We start from the raw sequence: 18,728 nt of genomic DNA, 5'->3' as shown, positions 1-18,728 counted from the left end.
ATGATCAAGTTTACATAATAAGCTTATAGTCTTCTTCTTATTCTTCTTCTTTTCCAAAATGGCATAGGTTAGATTCATTTTACCTAAGTTGGCTCCAAAATTCTTCTTATTCTTCTTCTAGTGTTCTTCTTCTTCTAGTATTCTTCTAGTCTTCTTCTTCTTCTTCTTCTAACTTCTTGTTTATCATTTTGCAGATTTGATTTAATTCACGGAAGCTTGCATGGATGGAGTGCTTCTTTTCCATTTGTGTTTTTATTTTGTATCAATGTGAAACTTTTGTGAATTGATGGATAACGGTGTTGGATGAACAATGTGAAACTTTTGTAATATGTAATGATGGAACTATGATTGTTATATGGATGCTTGTTGTATATGATGTTGGCTATGTATCAATGTTGGCTATGTATGTATATATGATGGAACTTGTGTGTTGGCTATGATTGTTATATGGATGCTTGTTGTATATATATATGTTGGCTATGATTGTTATATGGAACTATGTGTTGGCTATGTGTTGGCTATGTATGTATATCTCATATGTGAAATAGTGACCTGAAATTAAGAAAAAACCAAAAAAAATTAAAAAAATTGTTACTAATGGCGCACTACCATATGATGCGCCATTAGTATAGCAGACACTAGTGGCGCACTGTGGGCAAAACTAATGGCGCACTGCACGGTACGCCATTAGTATACCAGATACTAATGGCGCACCAGCTGTGCGCCATTAGTAAAAAATACTAGTGGCGTGATACTAATGGCGCACCAGTAGTGCGCCATTAATAGGCAAAACCGGTGCACCATTAGTAGGCCTTTTTCTAGTAGTGACCCATTGACAACAAAAATGAGAATAGAGTTGTCATGGCGTTGACTTAATTTTTATCTTTGGAGAAAAATGGATTGACCTAGAAATATCTTTTCTTCCCTATCTTTTAGATTTTTATGTAGTTTTCTTGCTCGAAATAGCTAAGTTGTGGTGTAGGCCTAATACCCATCATATTTGACTTTTCATACTTATGTGTCCCGTGACAAAGCAAGAGCACATTGTATTTACTTTGAATTGATCACTAGCTACTATAGGAAAGCCTACGACAAAATATGATAAAAACCATTGTGGGAACCTCTGGCTTTACGGGTCAGAAATAATACAAGACTACACATACAATTTTGCTTGAGGGAATTGTTTGTGATAGGAACCTGATGTTCCCTGGCTATGGTGCGAAAACAATTATGTTTTTGGCATTGAGACATAAGGGTTTGTACTACTTATATAGCTTTCCTCTCAGTTAAGGAACCAAGGTAATCAATCCGTGAAGCTAAACTACAAGCTCAATCATCGGCCGTAAACTCAACTAAAAAACTTAACTTGTGTCCACAACTGTTCTGGTGAGGTTTTCAATCTCACTAGCTTGGGTAGTTAAACAAGGATTAGCATATCAAGTCTTTGGAATTGTTTGAGAATGAATAAAATAAAAAAGTTCAGATATTAAATAGCAATACAAAAGAAAATAATTATTTGTATTTATGAGGAAAATAGGAACGGGATCCATAAGTTCACTAACGACGTCTCTAGAGAGAGCATAGGCATGGTTAACAAATTACAAGTACATACCAACTAAATTCTAGTGTTTATGGCAAAATCATACATGTCATGATTATATATAGGCATTACAGCATTATATCCATAGACCACTATCCAACATGCATATATAGCTAATAGTCCACCCAAAGACTGCTATACAACATCACATCATGAGTATTAAGTCATAAAATAGAGTATTGCACTAAGCAACGTGCAATATTGTTATCAATTGGGTTCTCTACACCTCATCCATTGAAAAGATAGCGAGATTAACTATATTTTTTATCCTTAGTGGCAATGATACACCATTGCGCTTTCTATTCTTACAACCCCTAAAAATAATCTCTCAAAGCGATCAAACCAAACTAATGCACACCACTCCCTATTGCAGACCGTTCATCAAAACATAACCAGCGAATAAACTAAACGACTCGAGAGTATATCATTATATAAATCATGTTCACATAACCAAAACAAAATCAAAACAACAATTCCTCACACCGTGACAAACACACCATGTTCAAATTGATCATAATCATGGTAGGTAGTTCATGTTATATATCTTTTTACTGAATAACGAGAGAGATAAGATGCCACGTAACTACTTTTATGGACAAATAGTCTAAGGGAAACTCACACATAATCAGGCGAGCAACAATGTCGATAAAGATGTCATCGACGATGATCTCCCTCACAACCACAATATCAGAAAAGAAATCCTGATTGGATCCCCTCGGATCACATCTAGGTGGAGGCAGAAAATTATGCGATAAATATAGCTAAGGGTTTTGGGGGGCATATAAAGCGATCGGGGTGAAGAGGTGCTGGAGGCGGTAACCAGGGGCTCCTCACGCCCCCTCCACGTGCCCTAGTTCTGGGCCACGTGGGCCATGAATGTGTTGCCCACCTCGCCTCCTCTAGTGGTTCTTTGGCTGATATAACTCCTTCGATGAAATTTTGGAAGTGATTTTTTTCCTGATTTTATATCTCCGTAAAATACCTTTTTCTTTTGCATCGAAAACACTAAAAATAGCAATTGGAATTAATATGTTACTCCAAAAAAATAATGATGTATAAACCAAAAACAGGGGAAAGGACAAACAAAACCGAACAAAATATACATAGCTAACAAAAAAAATGATGGGCGTAATAATTATCTCCACTTGAAGATCCATGTGGAATATATTTACTTTCCTTCTCTTGATAGCTTTTTTACCAGGGTTTGAAATTTAGCAGACATGCATTTGCTAACTAGGCGTCTAGGCCAGGGTAGAAAGTGTTCCAAACATTTGCCACAAGGTTCCTACCGATATGACCAGAGCTTGTCAACTAACTTCATAACTGGATTCTCCTTGGAGAGAAGAGCTTCTAACGATCTACTAGAAACTACAATCTACCAGGAGCTAATATGAATGATATATTCATCTTGAATGTAATGATCAACCACTTGGGTCTTATTGACCTTACGATTAAAGGGTGTGCGTTTGCCTAGAGCAACATGCATGATCACCCAATGTTAGAACAGTTAGCTAGACTGGTTTTCCAAGACACACACTTGGACCCTGCGATTCCCCAGTACCATGGAAAATCATCAGAATTGTCACACTTCAGATCATTTGCCATGTATCGTCGTTATTGAAACTTCAACTCCTACGTCCTTAGTTTTTTTATTTCGCACTCAGGCGGCAAACTATTTCACAAAATATTTTGAACTTGTGATTTTTTGGAATACTTTTCACTAGAAACGTAAATACCCTATTTTTAGGTATATACACATACCAATCTAAGAAGCCATACGAACAAACAATGAGTTAGACGCGAACTAACCTGTGGTTGTATGGTTAGAGGGACTGTGGTATCCCCAGCTCATCAGGGTTCAAATTATGGTGCTCGCATTTATTCCTGGATTTATTTCAGGATTTTCGGCGATGTGTATTCCGTGGGAGGAGACGTTCCCATCGACGACGAGGTGCCTACGGCGACTTCGTAAATTTCAAGATGATATGCCATCTCAATCTTTCGGAGCTGCTCATAGGGGTAGGGTATGCGTGTGTGCGTTCATACAGGTGAGTGTATGCGCGTGTATATGAGCGCTTGCGTCTGTACTGTGTTAAAAAAACGCAATGAGTTAGACGCGTCTAGTTCGATCCACTTAGCAGATCTGGAAAACACGCATCGCTTTCTTTACTCCAGGAGAAGAAAGAAAGGCGATCTCGCCTCCAGCCGCCAGGGTGCCTTCCTCCACCGCCGTTCTCCGGCGCCTCACCTCTGTTGAAGACCTCGGTCGTTGGTGGTGGTCGTGTTGGTGGTGGTGATGGGGGGGGGGTCGCCGGATCCACGCGTGTGAATTGTTTTAGGCATTAGTTTCTTAGGGATTTTGGGTGTTCATCATCTTGATTTCGGTGATGGCGATGGCGCCGACTAATAAATCTTCATATCCTTCCTCGATGAGACGACCCGCTTTTGGGGTTGACTTGGAAACCAGTCTGTTCAAGTAAGGGTGGTGCGGCGGTGGCGGCATCATTGTGGTGGACCTGTGTCCTCGGGCTCCGCCGTTGCGACATCATTTGCTCCAGCGCCGCCGCGGAGCTTGGGAGGTAGTCTAGGAGAGGATGCAAATTGTGGTCTGCAACGGCGGCATCTGGAAGATGGTGGATCGTGTGCTGGGTTCGTGATTCGTGGCAGACATGTATGTCTTCCTCCTTCAACGTCTTAGTTGGGCGGGGGAGCCAGATCTGGAGTTCAATGGCATTGTCTGAATTGTTGCCACGGTCTGATTCATTCAACGGCAATGGCTTCGACTTTATTGGCGAGCCACCTTAAAGGACCGCAAAGCTGCATATCATCGATGGAGCCACTTCAAGCTCCAATATGGAGGTGATCCGTCATTTTCTCCTTTGGTGGCTGCTATGGTGGTGCCACATGCAGGTGACGGGCGTTGGTGTCAAGCTCAGAGGATTATTTGGTCTTGGTTGTAATTTTAATTCTTGGCTGGTGTTTCTGGGTGCAAAGGCTAGTGTTCTGTTGTCTTTTCAGTTTTGTGAGGTCGGTATGTACGTGACTTGTACTATGATCCTTATGATATAAATGAGACACGTATTACCATGAAAAAAACAATGAGTTAGACGTAATGTTTTCTCTTGATTTGTTATTACTTTTTATATATCATCCATCACACCGAACACTAAAATGTATATTTTAAAGAAGTGTCAAAAATGTTCTTATATTATGGGACGAAAGAAGTATATTTTATATACTTTAAAGACAATAGAAAATGCTATTTTGGAAGTAGAAAAACATATATGCTAATGGGCCGCGCAAATATCCGGCCCATTTTACTGGTGCTTGAGGCGAAGCTGGGTTCACTTGCGCTAAATGCCGCGGGCGCGAAGCATTCTCCGACTGGCCGTGTGAAACGGGGAATAGTTTGGTTTGCATCGCGTTTGTTTCCTAAAAAGAAAAACAATTCAAAATTCCCGCGGGCGCGAAGCATTCTCCGAGTGATAAGAGCGGTACGCGCCCGCGCCGCCCGGTAGTCGATTACATATAGCGCCGCCGACCGCCCGGTGACCAACACCATCTACCACTTTGCCACTTCGGATCGGCCCGGTGCAGCTATGGCGATGTCGAAGCATGCCGCCGGCCTCGCCGCCGTCGCTGGCCCAGTAGTCGTGCGCCAGGTGGAGGCGACCACGATCTGCTTCTCCGAGGATCCCGCGCCGGCCAACACCGGCTACCTGTTCGCGGTGATGGTGACGTGCTACGTGAAGCGGTCCCTGGACTTCCGCGGGCACGGCCAGCGCCCGTACGTGCTGGAGCAGGAGTACATCTGGGATGGCAGCGACACCGCCACCACCACATTCCTCGTCAGAGACCTCTCCACGCTCCAGAGCGACGGCGCCTGCCGCTGGGCCCTCCGCGGGATGCTGGCGGAGCTGCCGCAGGTCCGGGCGCTCGACCTTCCCGAGGACGAGTGGGACGCCGTCGTGCCGGCGGACGTCGTGCCGCAGATCGTCCGCCTGGCGCACGGTGACGACGCCAGCTACGGCTTCACCTTCTGCTTCGCGATGGAGGTGAACCGGCGGTTCATACACGGCGAGCTGGCCCTCCTTATGGCTTGCAAGGAGTGGGAGCTGGGCGGCAGCAAGAGGGCCGACGACTGCCCGATCTGCTTGGATGGCCTGGAGCTGGAAGGACAGCCCGCCGTGGAGCTGCCGTGCAAGCACCCGTTCCACAGCCAGTGCATTTCCACATGGTTTTCTAAGAAGACAACTTGCCCGATGTGCCGTGGCGACGTGAGGCTCTGCGCTCTGCCGGAGTTTCTCAACCTGTAGTGCACAGGGGAGATGTGGGACTCAAGTCTCAAGGCCTAGCCAGGCAGCCAAGCAGTACCCAATTTTTAGCAGTTTCCTCTATCTATCTATTATTTTTCCAGAAAGAGTGCCAAGCTATTATATTATCTGTTAAGTTATATTATCTGTTAAGTGTGTCAATTTCAGTTTGAGTCAGTTATATTATCTGTTAAGTTCGTTGGTAATTAAAAGAAATGGAATTGGGCTGGGCTTGAGACTTCATTATATCCATTGTTCCAGCCTTCTAGTTTTAAAGATTGGCTATACATTCACTCATGTTTTTGCATGGGAGATACTTGTATTATTTTCTCGCCAGAAAAAAGATACTTGTGTTATTCAAATAATACGGTCACAATCAGTTTCACATAGTTTAAAGGTATCAGAAAGACCAGACCCCAACCAGCTATACATATTATTCACTCGACCAAGGTAATGGACCCCGGATGAAAGAAAATCTCGTGGGGCACTGAGGTATTTGGTTACCACGGTAACCAAAAATGCCGGACAGTTACCAAACAATTATTTTAAATGAATTTTGATTCTGGATAAAATTCATCCAAAATTCAGTCAAAATTGATTCAAATTCAAAATTTTAGAATTTTCAGCCCGGTAAGACGGCTTCTCATGGTGTACTGGGATTTGCGGTTACCGCCCCTGGTAACCAATTTTTATGCTCGGTACCCAAATCTTAGCAGTTTCCTCTATCTATCTATCTATCTATCTGTCTATCCCACCCTTTATCATAAAAATTCTATCTATCGATTAGTCTATCTATCTATCTATCTATCTATTCTTTTCATCTCAAACAAAATATATCTATTCTTTTTTCCAGAAATGATAAGTTATTTTTCTCAAAAAAGAAGGAACATTAAGTTATTATCTTTAAGTTTGTCACTTTCTGTTTCAGTCAGTTATTATCTATCAAGTTCGTTGAGAACAGAAATGGAATTGGCATGGGCTTGATACTTCAGTATCTATACATTGTTCCTGAAAGTCCTAATCTGAGCTCGAGCTCAAATGCTCTTGGCACGAATCCCGAAAGGATCTACAAAGAGTAACCACACTGATTGTATTTGAGTAGCATAACGAAAGAAGCAACAGAAAGTGGCATGACAAAATAAAGGATCAAGCTCGCCTCTCTGATTTTTGTCCATGCAAAAAAAATATTATAGTAAAGACCATCCAAAATTAAGGGCAATCACCAACAGTTTCAATGACTAGAGACTAAGAACTTGCATAAGTCGAATCAATATGATGTTCTCCAGTCAACTTGAACGTCATTTAGAAAGCCTATGCTAAAAAATTAGCAATTTCCAAATTTTAAGGCATATAAACAGAGACGATAACCATGATGTCCAGTAAACATGACCATAGTTGACTCGAGCAACCAAAAACACAACTAGGCATCATCAAGCAGCCTAAAATTGTTGACATGGACTGAAACATGTGAGCCTAAAATTTAATATAGTACATACAATGTATGTATAGTACATACATTGTGACCGTTGGAACGCGCATAACTGACAAGTTGGCCCAGTTACCACAGATTCACAGTGAACAAATTAGCTACAAACACTAGTCTTGAATTTCTAGACGTTTAGTGTAAAACAGGCCAATCAACAAAAAGAGAAAACAACTTACGTACAAAACTACTTTGTATTATGTCTACTGCGTATTTGATCAGCCATTTAGGAGTACTACAATTATTTTGTTGATTCGGTTGCTGGTTTTAAACAAAGTTAAATTACTAGTCCCTCCTATCCATATCGTTAAGCGTAGAACTTTCCAGCACAAAAATTAGCGCAAGTTTCATTACAGAGAGGCATTCACGACTAAAAACTAAAAGAGGAAGGCATCCTTGATCAAGTGTGCCGTAAATTATGGGATTGCATGCAAAAAATTAGACTTGGGAAGAATGGAGTATACAGAATAGAAGGATCTCGCTCGTTACCGGAGGATTCTCTCCATGGCGACCGGCTCCATTGCCGTTCTCTTTCATCTTTTGCTTCGCCAGCTTCTCGGACTTGCCCTTCTCTTTCGTCGAATTCTCTGACGTGCCCTTCTCTTTCATCTCAGGATTCGCTGACGCAGGCTTCGAAGATGACGGCTCCGTCGGCTTCTCCGACCTGGGAGCTACTTTGGGCGGCGTGGGGTGGCACTAGTAGAAAAAGGGTCTAATGTGCAGCTCATTAGTCCCGGTTTGAAACTGCGCCGGCACTAATGTGATCATTAGTTCCGGTTCCAATGGCTAGGCGGGCCGCTCCCTTTAGTACCGGTTCGTGGCGAACCTTTAGCACCGGTTCGTGCCACGAACCGGTACTAAAGGATGTGGTGGCAGGATGTTGTCAGACTGGGGCCCGTCCAGCACCTTTAGTACCGATTCGTGCCATAAACCGGTACTATAGGTCGTCCTGCATATAAACCCTTCGTCCAGCTCGCTCTGTTCTTCCCCCTTTCCCCTCTCCTCTCCTCTCTGTTCTTCCTCTTCTCCCCTCGAGCTCATCACACATTTTTCCCAAATTTTGTCAAGATTTGAAGGCCCCCATCCATTCAAGTGATCACAAAGGTTAGCAACTTTGTCCTTTCATCTCTCATTGCTATATTAGCTCTTGCAATGCTTTATATAATGATTAATTTGTGGGTTTTAGTAATTTGGGAGGAATTATATGTGGTAGTATATTTGATTTATATGCAATTTAAGCTTAAAATAACTCTTAGTTTGCATATGTAGGTGCGGTTTACTTAGTGTCGTCCCGTCTCTGTCGTAACCACCGTCGATCGTCCGCACCGACCCGTCGCCGGCACCACCTTGTGGTGAGCCTCTTGTTCTTATCTTTTTTATATAAAAAAAATCTTGTTTGTGTGATTTAGATATATAGTTACTTGTATAATTATCTTACCCATACGTTGTTTGTTATACATAGTGCCATCGTTTTGATATCCGTCCCCGCCGGCCCTTGTCTGTGTTATGATTCAGATGTCGTATACTCCCTTTTAAAACTATTTGTTGCATTTCGTGTTGATGACAAATTGTTCCCATGAAGTTGACATAGATATTTTTATCTAGGAGGTATGTGAACCGGAAATTCCAACCGACCCTATTGTCGACAGGTTAAATTTAGTTGAAAGAGAAAACGAGTATTTGAAAGAAAAATTGAAAAGAATTGAGGGGGAGAAGATGGAATTGGAGTTGCATGTTGCTGATGTCATCGATGATCACAAGATCAAGATGGAGAAAATGCGGTTGAAGATTAGAAAGATTAGAAAATATGCCATTGATAGTGTGGCTTGGTATCATTATGCTGTTAGATCAATTGTTACCTTAGTTGCGATCTTGATCGCATTTGTTGTTGCATTTAAATTTTTTAGCTAGAGAGTTATTTGTATGTTGCATTTAAGTGTTGTATATGAACTTTATGTATGAACTTGTATTAATTTGGTCTATTCAGTGGTGTGTAATGAAGATGCATCGGCAATGGATGTACAATGACCGATGCTCTCCCCAGTTCATTGATGGCGTGCACACTTTTTTGATTGCGGCTGAGGTAAACAAGCGGGCGGATGGTGTTATGCCTTGTCCATGTGTTGGATGTAAGAATGGTCACAATTACTCTAACTCAAGAACCATTCACGTCCACCTGTTTGAGTCCGGTTTCATGCCCCACTATAATGTTTGTACCAAGCACGGAGAAAGAGGGGTTATGATGGAAGACAATGAAGAAGAAGAGGATGGCGATAGCTATCCTGGCCATGGGTTCCCTGAATACGATGATACAACATTGGGGGAAGAAGCTGAGCCGGCCATGCGAGAAGAAGCTGAAGAAGAGGCATCAGATGAGCCCGCTGATGATCTAGGTCGGGCCATTGCCGATGTAAAGAGAAACTGCGCAAGTGAAAAGGAGAAAAAGAAGTTGCAGCGCATGTTAGAGGATCATAAGAAATTGTTGTACCCGAATTGCGAAGGTGACAAGAAAAAGCTGGGCACCATACTGGAATTTCTGCAATGGAAGGCAGAGAATGGTCTATCTGAGAAGGGATTTGGAAAGTTGCCGGTAATGATAAAGAATATGCTTCCAAAGGACAACGAATTGCCTGTGAGTACGTACGAAGCGAAGAAGGTTGTCTGCCCTTTAGGTTTAGAGGTGCAGAAGATACATGCATGCCCTAATGACTGCATCCTCTACCGCGATGAGTACGAGGATTTGAACGCGTGCCCGTTATGCGGTGCATTACGCTATAAGATCAGCCGCGATGACCCTGGTGATGTCGAGGGCGAGCGGCCCAGGAAGAAGATTCCTGCGAAGGTGATGTGGTATGTGATAACCCACAAGTATAGGGGATCGCAATAGTTTTCGATAAGTAAGAGTGTCGAACCCAACGAGGAGCTAAAGGTAGAATAAATATTCCCTCAAGTACTATCGACCACCGATACAAATCTACGCACGCTTGACGTTCGCTTTACGTAGAACAAGTATGAAACTAGAAGTACTTTGTAGGTGTGATAGGATAGGTTTGCAAGATAATAAAGAGCACGTAAACATAAACTAGGGGCTGTTTAGATAAAGATGCAATAAAGTAAATATAGCGAGTGTGGATAGGTGGTGGTAGGAGTTGTGAAATTGTCCCTAAGCAATTGACTACGTTACAGACCGATAATCTCTATTGCAATTCTATTTGAGGGAGAGGCATAAGCTAACATACTTTCTCTTCTTGGATCGTATGCACTTATGATTGGAACTCTAGCAAGCATCCGCAACTAGTAAAGATTCATTAAGGTAAAACCCAGCCATCGCATTAAAGCATCAAGTCCTCTTTATCCCATATGCAACAACCTACTTACTCGGGTTTGTGTTTCAGTCACTCACGCAACCCACCATAAGCAAATCATAAACATATTGCAACACCCTACAACGGGAATCCCCCACGCTTGCGCGACACAGAGGGCACCATAGGGCGGCACCAATAATAAAGCATGAAACTCAAACCAATCGTAGCAATTCATCAATCACCGATAGGACAATAGGAATCTACTCAGACATCATAGGATGGCAACACATCATTGGAAAATAATATGAAGCATAAAGCACCATGTTCAAGTAGAGGGTACAGCGGGATGCGGGAGAGTGGACCGCTGAATATAGAAGGGGGAAGGTGATGGAGATGTTGGTGAAGATGACGGCGGTGTTGGTGAAGATTGCGGTGATGATGATGGTCCCCGGCGGCGTTCCGGCGCCACCGGAAGCAAGGGGGAGAGAGCTCCCCTTCTTCTTCTTCTTCTTCCTTGAGCTCCTCCCTAGATGGGAGAAGGTTTTCCCCTCTGGTCCTTGGCTCCAATGGCTTAGGAGGGGCAAGAGCCCCTCCGAGATTGGATCTATCTCTCTGTTTCTGCGCTCTCTGTTTCTGCCCCTTCACCGTTTCCTTTATATTTGGAGATCCGTAACTCCGATTGGGGTGAATCTTTCACCCAGATTTTTCTCATAAAATTAGCTTTCTTGTGGCAAAAGAAGAGCGTCAACCTCCTTATGGTTGGCCCACGAGAGTCCAGGGCGCGCCCCCTGTCTCGTGGCCACCCTGGACACCATTTCGCGTTGATTTTTCCTCCGGAAAATCCCAAATATTCCAAAATAATTCTCTCTTCGTTTTTATCCCGTTTGGATTCCGTTTGATATTGGTTTTCTGCGAAACATAAAACATGCAACAGACAGGAACTGGCACTGGGCACTGGATCAATATGCTAGTCCCAAAAATAGTATAAAAAGTTGCCAAAAGTATATGAAAATTGAAGAATATTGGCATGGAACAATAAAAAATTATAGATACGATGGAGACGTATCAGCATCCCAAGCTTAATTCCTGCTTGTCCTCGAGTAGGTAAATGATAAAAAAGATAATTTTTGATGTGGAATGCTACCTAGCATAATCTTGATCATATGTCTAATCATGGCATGAATATTAAGACACGAGTGATTCAAAGCAATAGTCTATCATTTGACATAAAAACAATAATACTTCTAGCGTACCAATAAAACAATCATGTCTTTTCAAAACAACAAGGCCAAAGCAAGCTTATCCCTACAAAATCATATAGTTTGGCCATGCTTCATTTTCGTCCCACAAAATGCCCCCCTCATGCACAACCCCGATGACAAGCCGAGCAATTGGTTCATACTTTTTAACGCGCTTCAGCTTTTTCAACCCTCACGCAATACATGAGCGCAAGCCATGGATATAGCACTATAGGTGGAATAGAATATAATGATGGAGGTTATGTGGAGAAGACAAAAAGGGAGAAAGTCTCACATCGACGCAGCTAATCAACGGGCTATGGAGATGCCCATCAATTAATGTCAACTAGTGGTTGGGGCCCGCCAATGGCGGGCCTCCTGAGTGCATACTTGTGGCACACTGGCCTTGCTGATGCACCTCATTGCACCTTTAGGGTGTCTATATTCACATGAGTTCATACACATTTATTGTCAAGTAACATGGAACAGTTTTTGGTATAAATCACAAAATCTTACGGTCCTGGTGGTGTTAGTTGCTCCAAGCACAGTGCACATCTAAAATGCAGTACTTAACTAAAATAAGAAAATTGACAATATGCAGTCCCATAGCAGTATGTACATATGTAGCTGTATTAGAAATTTAGAATCAAGATAAAATCAGCTAATTTATTTACAAATAGCAAGAGACCAGAAAGTCCTGGCTCGCTCAACCATGTTACACCACACATTTCCCTCTGCTACTCCATACAGCACTATGATACTGACATTGCCAGTATTGTATCAGACACATCCATTACTATAGATTAAATTTCACTTCTACAGTGACCATCTCCATAATATCAAACCAACCATCATCTCAGATTGTTTACCAACTTGATTCACTTTTCATGCCACCATCGCGGACCATACAAACATACATACATCAAACATCAATGCCGTTATGTCAATGTGTTCATCTTAACCAATGTTCACTATGGTTCATGTGCCCCAATGAACTAACGATTGTTAGCGTAAGTTTTCTTTACAAGTAAAAAAGAACCACAAACACTTGGCAAAGCACCGCAATGTTTCAGCACAAGAGATCCTTAGATACCAGAACCAAGCAACACAATCAATCCTAGTGTCCAAGAGAATTGCAAAGCAATCTTGCGCCATATAGGTAGCAAAATTTGCATTAGATAAACATGAACCTAATCTGTAGAAGGCACCAACATGCACCCATGTAAGTGCCAGCTTCTGTAACTACTAATAATAGTGCTTCGTGCAAATGGCTTAGAGCGGCATGAACATTTCCTGTATCATCTTCCAACATAGCCACATTTATGTTGGTAGCAGCTGAACCTGGATGTGAAATCCCACAATAAGTAGATAAATCACACAGTTGACATATGTTCAGGAAGAGGATATACCTCTAGGTATACAAGTCAACCAAAATAGATAACAAAAATGAGCAAGTGGATGATGTATGAAAGAAGGTTATTATCAAACAAACATGCTCTTATATATACAAATCAAGTATGGTATCAAAGACATCTAGTTTGAAATGTAAGTAACAGGCTAGTACTATGCTTTTTTTCTACCCTATTCCCAAACACACCTCCTATCTCTCTGGTGCCATCTTTGGCTTTCAACATATGTTGAAGGTTAAAGGTTAGCATGAGATTAGTGACACGAGCCCTTGAATGATGCAAATAACATAACAGCAAATTCAAACTTGTCATTTCACCCGCTTGTCAGTCATATTTGTCAAAGCTAGAACAAGGGAACAACTTCACATAAGCTTCAAAGTATGCTACTCTAGACGATATGACAAGCCTAGTGTACATTTTGGCCCAAGAAAATTCTTCATCATTCCTATAGGAGCCAAAAGGTGTGATTAAGCATCTATTTTTGCCTTGTGTTGCAGGCCTAATTATCTCCGTCTTCCAGCTTTACGGATATTACAAGATGAGATCGACTTTAGTTTGGCAGTAGGCACCATGCACCACATGTACCTAAACCATTTGTACATATTCACCACATCGTATATATACATATTAGAGCCAAATCAATAACCACACATACGGTAAAGGAGACATCTATGAGCATCTATCAAATTGACAAGACACCAATCAACACTTAAAACCTCAACATATAACAACAACAACGTCAACCACAGATAGAATTCACCCACCAAATCTTCATCATAAAAATAAAGACTGTAATTACTATGAAGCTCTAATATCAAACTGTAAGAATGACAACCAAGACACAGATGGAATTCGATTCCTCACAGTTATAGGGAAACTGCACAGGAGAAATCGAAAAGCATGAACCTTACCGGTGCTATCGTAGTAGTCATTGAGAGCTCAATGGTACATGGACTCATCCAATCTGAACCAGTTGGTGACATACTCGTATAGAATTGCATGCGCTGCAGCAACCAAAAGAATCTCTATCTAGCTTTTGTGCGTAGAGGACAAGTGCTTAGTTCTTTACTCTGCCAATATAAATACTATCAGCAAGGCAAAGAATTCAAACTAAACTATTTAAGAAGAATGAGCAGGCAACACACCAAAACTGAAGTATGTAAGAAGAATTCGAACAAAACTATGTAAGAATAGAACATCGATAGTGAAATTTTATTAAGATCAACCAAGCCTTTATATGAAGCATGCATTCTGATTTACTCTTGGAGAATCCTAATGATTTACATTATTTCCTTTGTATCACAATAAAAACTGAATTCAACAAAGAGTAAAACAACTACCTAGACTTTGTCAGATTACTTATGAAGTATCAAGACGACAAAAGAATGTCATGAACAGATGCAAATAAAGAGAAATGGTGTATTTTCTGCACATGCCAAGTCACAGGGATACTAACACACGCCCCAAACGTTGGTGCTTATGACTCAGTAGTTAGTAAATAGTGATCCATCCAAAGATGTATAATTTAATGTAGAAGCACGATTACTGATTTAGAATGTGCACCTTTTGACAAGTTCATGCATTATCGCATGAGCTTTAAGGTCCATCAATCAAACAGATCCCAAGCATAGGAGAATTGAAAGAACTCCTAGAAAAAAATGGAAAGAACAAAGGACATGTGTCATGGATTCTCTTTTTGAATCTCAATTAGCATAATAAGGAGACAAGGAAAAGCATATTCTAAAATATGTGATATATCATGCATGTAAATATTTGAATCCCATCTATGGAACTAAAAAAATGAAATCATCCAACAATTTTAGATGTGTGCAACAGATTAACTATACTATCCATCTTCTTTTCCTTGTATTTCTTGATTTGCTCTAAAATCTAGCATCATATACCAGTTAGCCTTTACTTATTTGTCAAGGACTCGATATACATGTCTATTCCTTTCAAACTCCATATTATACCATGATAAAGAAAGGAGAAGAGAAAATGAACCTGATGATCCACATAGGCTATCCCCTTTCCGATTAACTCAATTGCCTGCTCGTATAAAGCTTGAACATAAATCGCTTGTATATGTGACTTTGAAGGGCTCCCATCCCATTCATTGGACTAACTTCTCAATGTGGTTTATATATTTCTTCTTTTCACCTTCTGCATTTGTGTCACTAAACTTGTTGTTCAGATAGAATGAGATTGCAAAAGAACTAATATAGAAAGAATTCTATGTAAGCATACCAATTTAGATGACCTGCTTAGCCTTGCAATCCAAAATCCGGCCTGAGCTGCAGCAAAAACAACACCATTTATCTTGAAATAAGGCATCATCACTGAAATTATAATATCTGAAATGGAGAATCTTGGAGATATACTCTAAAACATTTTTTTTGCTGGTATAGAGTTTAACCTGCAAAGGGAATCTGAATATCTGATCATATGCCACTTTGAACTTTGGTACTTCATCGTATAATATTTATAATAAATTGTACACTCAGCAGGAAAAATAACACTCCATAGCAGACCTGGATTCTATGAAGACAAATCTTGGTCACTTTAGTTGCTGGTGTAAGAATCTTACGGGTACCCAAAACCACTCCATAGCAAACATAGATTTATGGAAACAATCGTTGGTGTAAGAAATCTTGTGGACTGGACACACAAACCCTAGCTACAAAATTATGAAGGAATCAGAAGGAGTTCGGAGGGAAGGGCGAAGAAAACAACTGATGGCGGCGACATGGCCATGGCTGGGCCGAGCCACTTTCCTTGTTGCCATATGTTGTTCCCGTGGAGAAGAGACGAGGCGGAGGCAGCAATCGAGATCAACAAGGAAGAGATGGCACGATGGAGACCCATTAGAGGACGAGTGCGAGCGGCCAAGGGAGGGGAGGTGGGAAGGGGCGCACTAGATCGGCCATCTTGGTGATCCCCTCGAGGCGGCAGTCATTCAAGGAGGTGGTGGCGGTGGAAGGAGATGCGCCCCAGGAGGTGGGTCGAGGTGGGTCGACGAGGTGGCGGATCTTGTCGCAGTAACTTCGATGGTCGAGGGGAGAGGGATGAATGCACGAACTGCTCGAGCTCCTCACCCATCTCTCCAGCACCGCGTACGAAGGTACGAGGACGATGACGACGTGCAGACGGCCTAACTTAGGGAAGGAGCGGGTCTAAACAGGGGCCCTTCCTCCGGAGCGCAACAACAGAGCAGCAGGTATGGAGGCGGCGGCGGCGGCGCTAAACCTAGCTCGGAGGCGAGACGAGAGGAAGAGTCGCTGCCCAATCCCCTTAGTGACATGTACGATGTCATTTTCCCCTTTTGTTATTCTTCCCAACGAAAGCCCAGCAAGAGCCCCGCAGAAACGAGCAGGTCGCGAATCGCTCGTCTCCTTGTGCCGATGTGGACATCGCGAGAAGGCGCCCTTGATGCGCAGCTGAATGGTTTTAATGTGAGGAGTAGGGATTGCCATGCAACGGATGCACTAAGAGCTATAAGTGTATGAAAGCTCAAACTGAAAACTAAGTAGGTGTGCATCTAACTTGCTTGCTCATGAAGACCTAGGGCATTTGAGGAAGCCCATCGTTGGAATATACAAGCCAAGTTCTATAATGAAAATTCCCACTAGTATATGAAAATTACAACATAGGAGACAATCTATATGAAGAACATGGTGCTACTTTGAAGCACAAGTGTGGAAAAAGGATAGTGACATTGCCCCTTTTCTTTTCTTTTTTTCTTTTTTTTTTCTTTTTTTCGGTGGGCTTCTTTGGCCCCCTTTTTTATTTAGGCTTCTTTGGCCTTTCCTTTTTTTCTTTTTTCTTGTTTTTTTTCTTTTTTTTCATGGGGCAATGCTCTATAATGATGATCATCACACTTTTATTTACTTACAACCCAATATTACAACTCTATACTAGAACAAAGATATGACTCTATATGAATGCTTCCGGCGGTGTACCAGGATGTGCAATGATCTAGCATAGCAATGACATAAAAAACGGACAAGCCATGAAAACATCATGCTAGCTATCTTACGATCATGCAAAGCAATATGACAATAAATTCTCAAGTCATGTGTATGATGATGATGGAAGTTGCATGTCAATATATCTCGGAATGGCTATGGAAATGCCATGATAGGTAGGTATGGTGGATGTTTCGAGGAAGATATAATGAGGCTTATGTGTGATAGAGCGTATCGTATCACGGGGTTTGGATGCACCGGAGAAGTTTGCACCAACTCTCGAGGTGAGAAGGGGCAATGCACGGTACCGAAGAGGCTAGCAATGATGGAAAGGTAAAAGTGCGTATAATCCATGGACTCACATTAGTCATAAAGAACTCATGTACTTATTGCAAAAGTTTATTAGCCCTCGAAGTAAATTACTACTACGCATGCCCCTAGGGGGATAGATTGGTAGGAAAAGACCATCGCTCGTCCCCGACCGCCACTCATAAGAAAGACAATCAAAGAAACACCCCATGCTTCAAATTTTTCACACAACGGTTACCATATGTGCATGCTACGGGACTTGCAAACCTCAACACAAGTGTCTCTACAATCCACAATCACCCACTAGCATGACTCTAATATCACCATCTTTATATTGCAAAACTATTGCAAGGAATCAAACATATCATATTCAGCGATCTACAAGTTTATGTAGGATTTTATGACTAACCATGTGAATGACCAATTCCTGTCATCTCTCTAGATTGATATAAGTGAAGCAAGAGAGTTTAATTCTTTCTACAAAAGATATGCCCACGCTCTAACAAATATAAGTGAAGCAAAGCATTCTACAAATGGCGGTTTTCTATGTAAAGAGAAACAGGCAATCCAACTTCAAATGATATAAGTGAAGCACATGAAGCATTCTATAAAGCCACACTCAAAACATTTAAGTGAAGTGCAATGAGCATTCTATAAATCAACCAAGGACTATCTCATACCAGCATGGTGCATAAAAGAAAAATGAAAACTAAATGCAAAAGACGCTCCAAGACTTGCACATAATGCATAAACGAAACAAATACGAAAACATACCGATACTTGTTGAAGAAAGAGGGGATGCCTTCCGGGACATACCCAAGCTTAGACGCTTGAGTCTCCTGGAATATTTACTTGGGGTTCCTCGGGCATCCCCAAGCTTGAGCTCTTGCCTCTCTTCCTTTTCCTCATATCGAGACCTCCTCGTTTAGACACTTCATCCACACAAAACTTCAACAGAAAACTCGGTAAGATCCGTTAGTATAATAAAGCAAATCACCACTCTAAGTACTCTTGCAAACCAATTCATATTTTGTTTTCGCATTGTGTCTAGTGTAATATAATTTCTCCATGGCTTAATCCACTGATATAAATTGATAGTTTTATCA

General features: G+C 41.7%; 1 protein-coding gene and 1 long non-coding RNA gene across 2 annotated transcripts; one reads left to right on the top strand and one right to left on the bottom strand.

Annotated features, from left to right (window-relative positions):
* The first annotated feature begins 5,199 nt into the window (after positions 1–5,199).
* Positions 5,200–5,916, top strand: LOC123067830 (E3 ubiquitin-protein ligase RING1-like). The gene has a single exon (XM_044490450.1). It carries the CDS (start codon positions 5,200–5,202, stop codon positions 5,914–5,916), a length of 717 nt encoding a protein of 238 aa, XP_044346385.1.
* A 9,001-nt stretch (positions 5,917–14,917) lies between these two features.
* On the bottom strand, positions 14,918–15,482 carry LOC123066368 (uncharacterized). Its single transcript, XR_006431325.1, has 2 exons — positions 15,353–15,482; positions 14,918–14,996 (listed from the first exon to the last, which is right to left on the bottom strand). It is a non-coding gene; the product is annotated as an uncharacterized lncRNA (long non-coding RNA).
* Positions 15,483–18,728: the final 3,246 nt, after the last annotated feature.

The sequence above is a fragment of the Triticum aestivum genome, chromosome 3B (genome assembly GCF_018294505.1).
Source record: "Triticum aestivum cultivar Chinese Spring chromosome 3B, IWGSC CS RefSeq v2.1, whole genome shotgun sequence".
Lineage (NCBI taxonomy): Eukaryota > Viridiplantae > Streptophyta > Magnoliopsida > Poales > Poaceae > Triticum > Triticum aestivum.
This window is presented reverse-complemented; position numbering and strand designations above follow the sequence as displayed.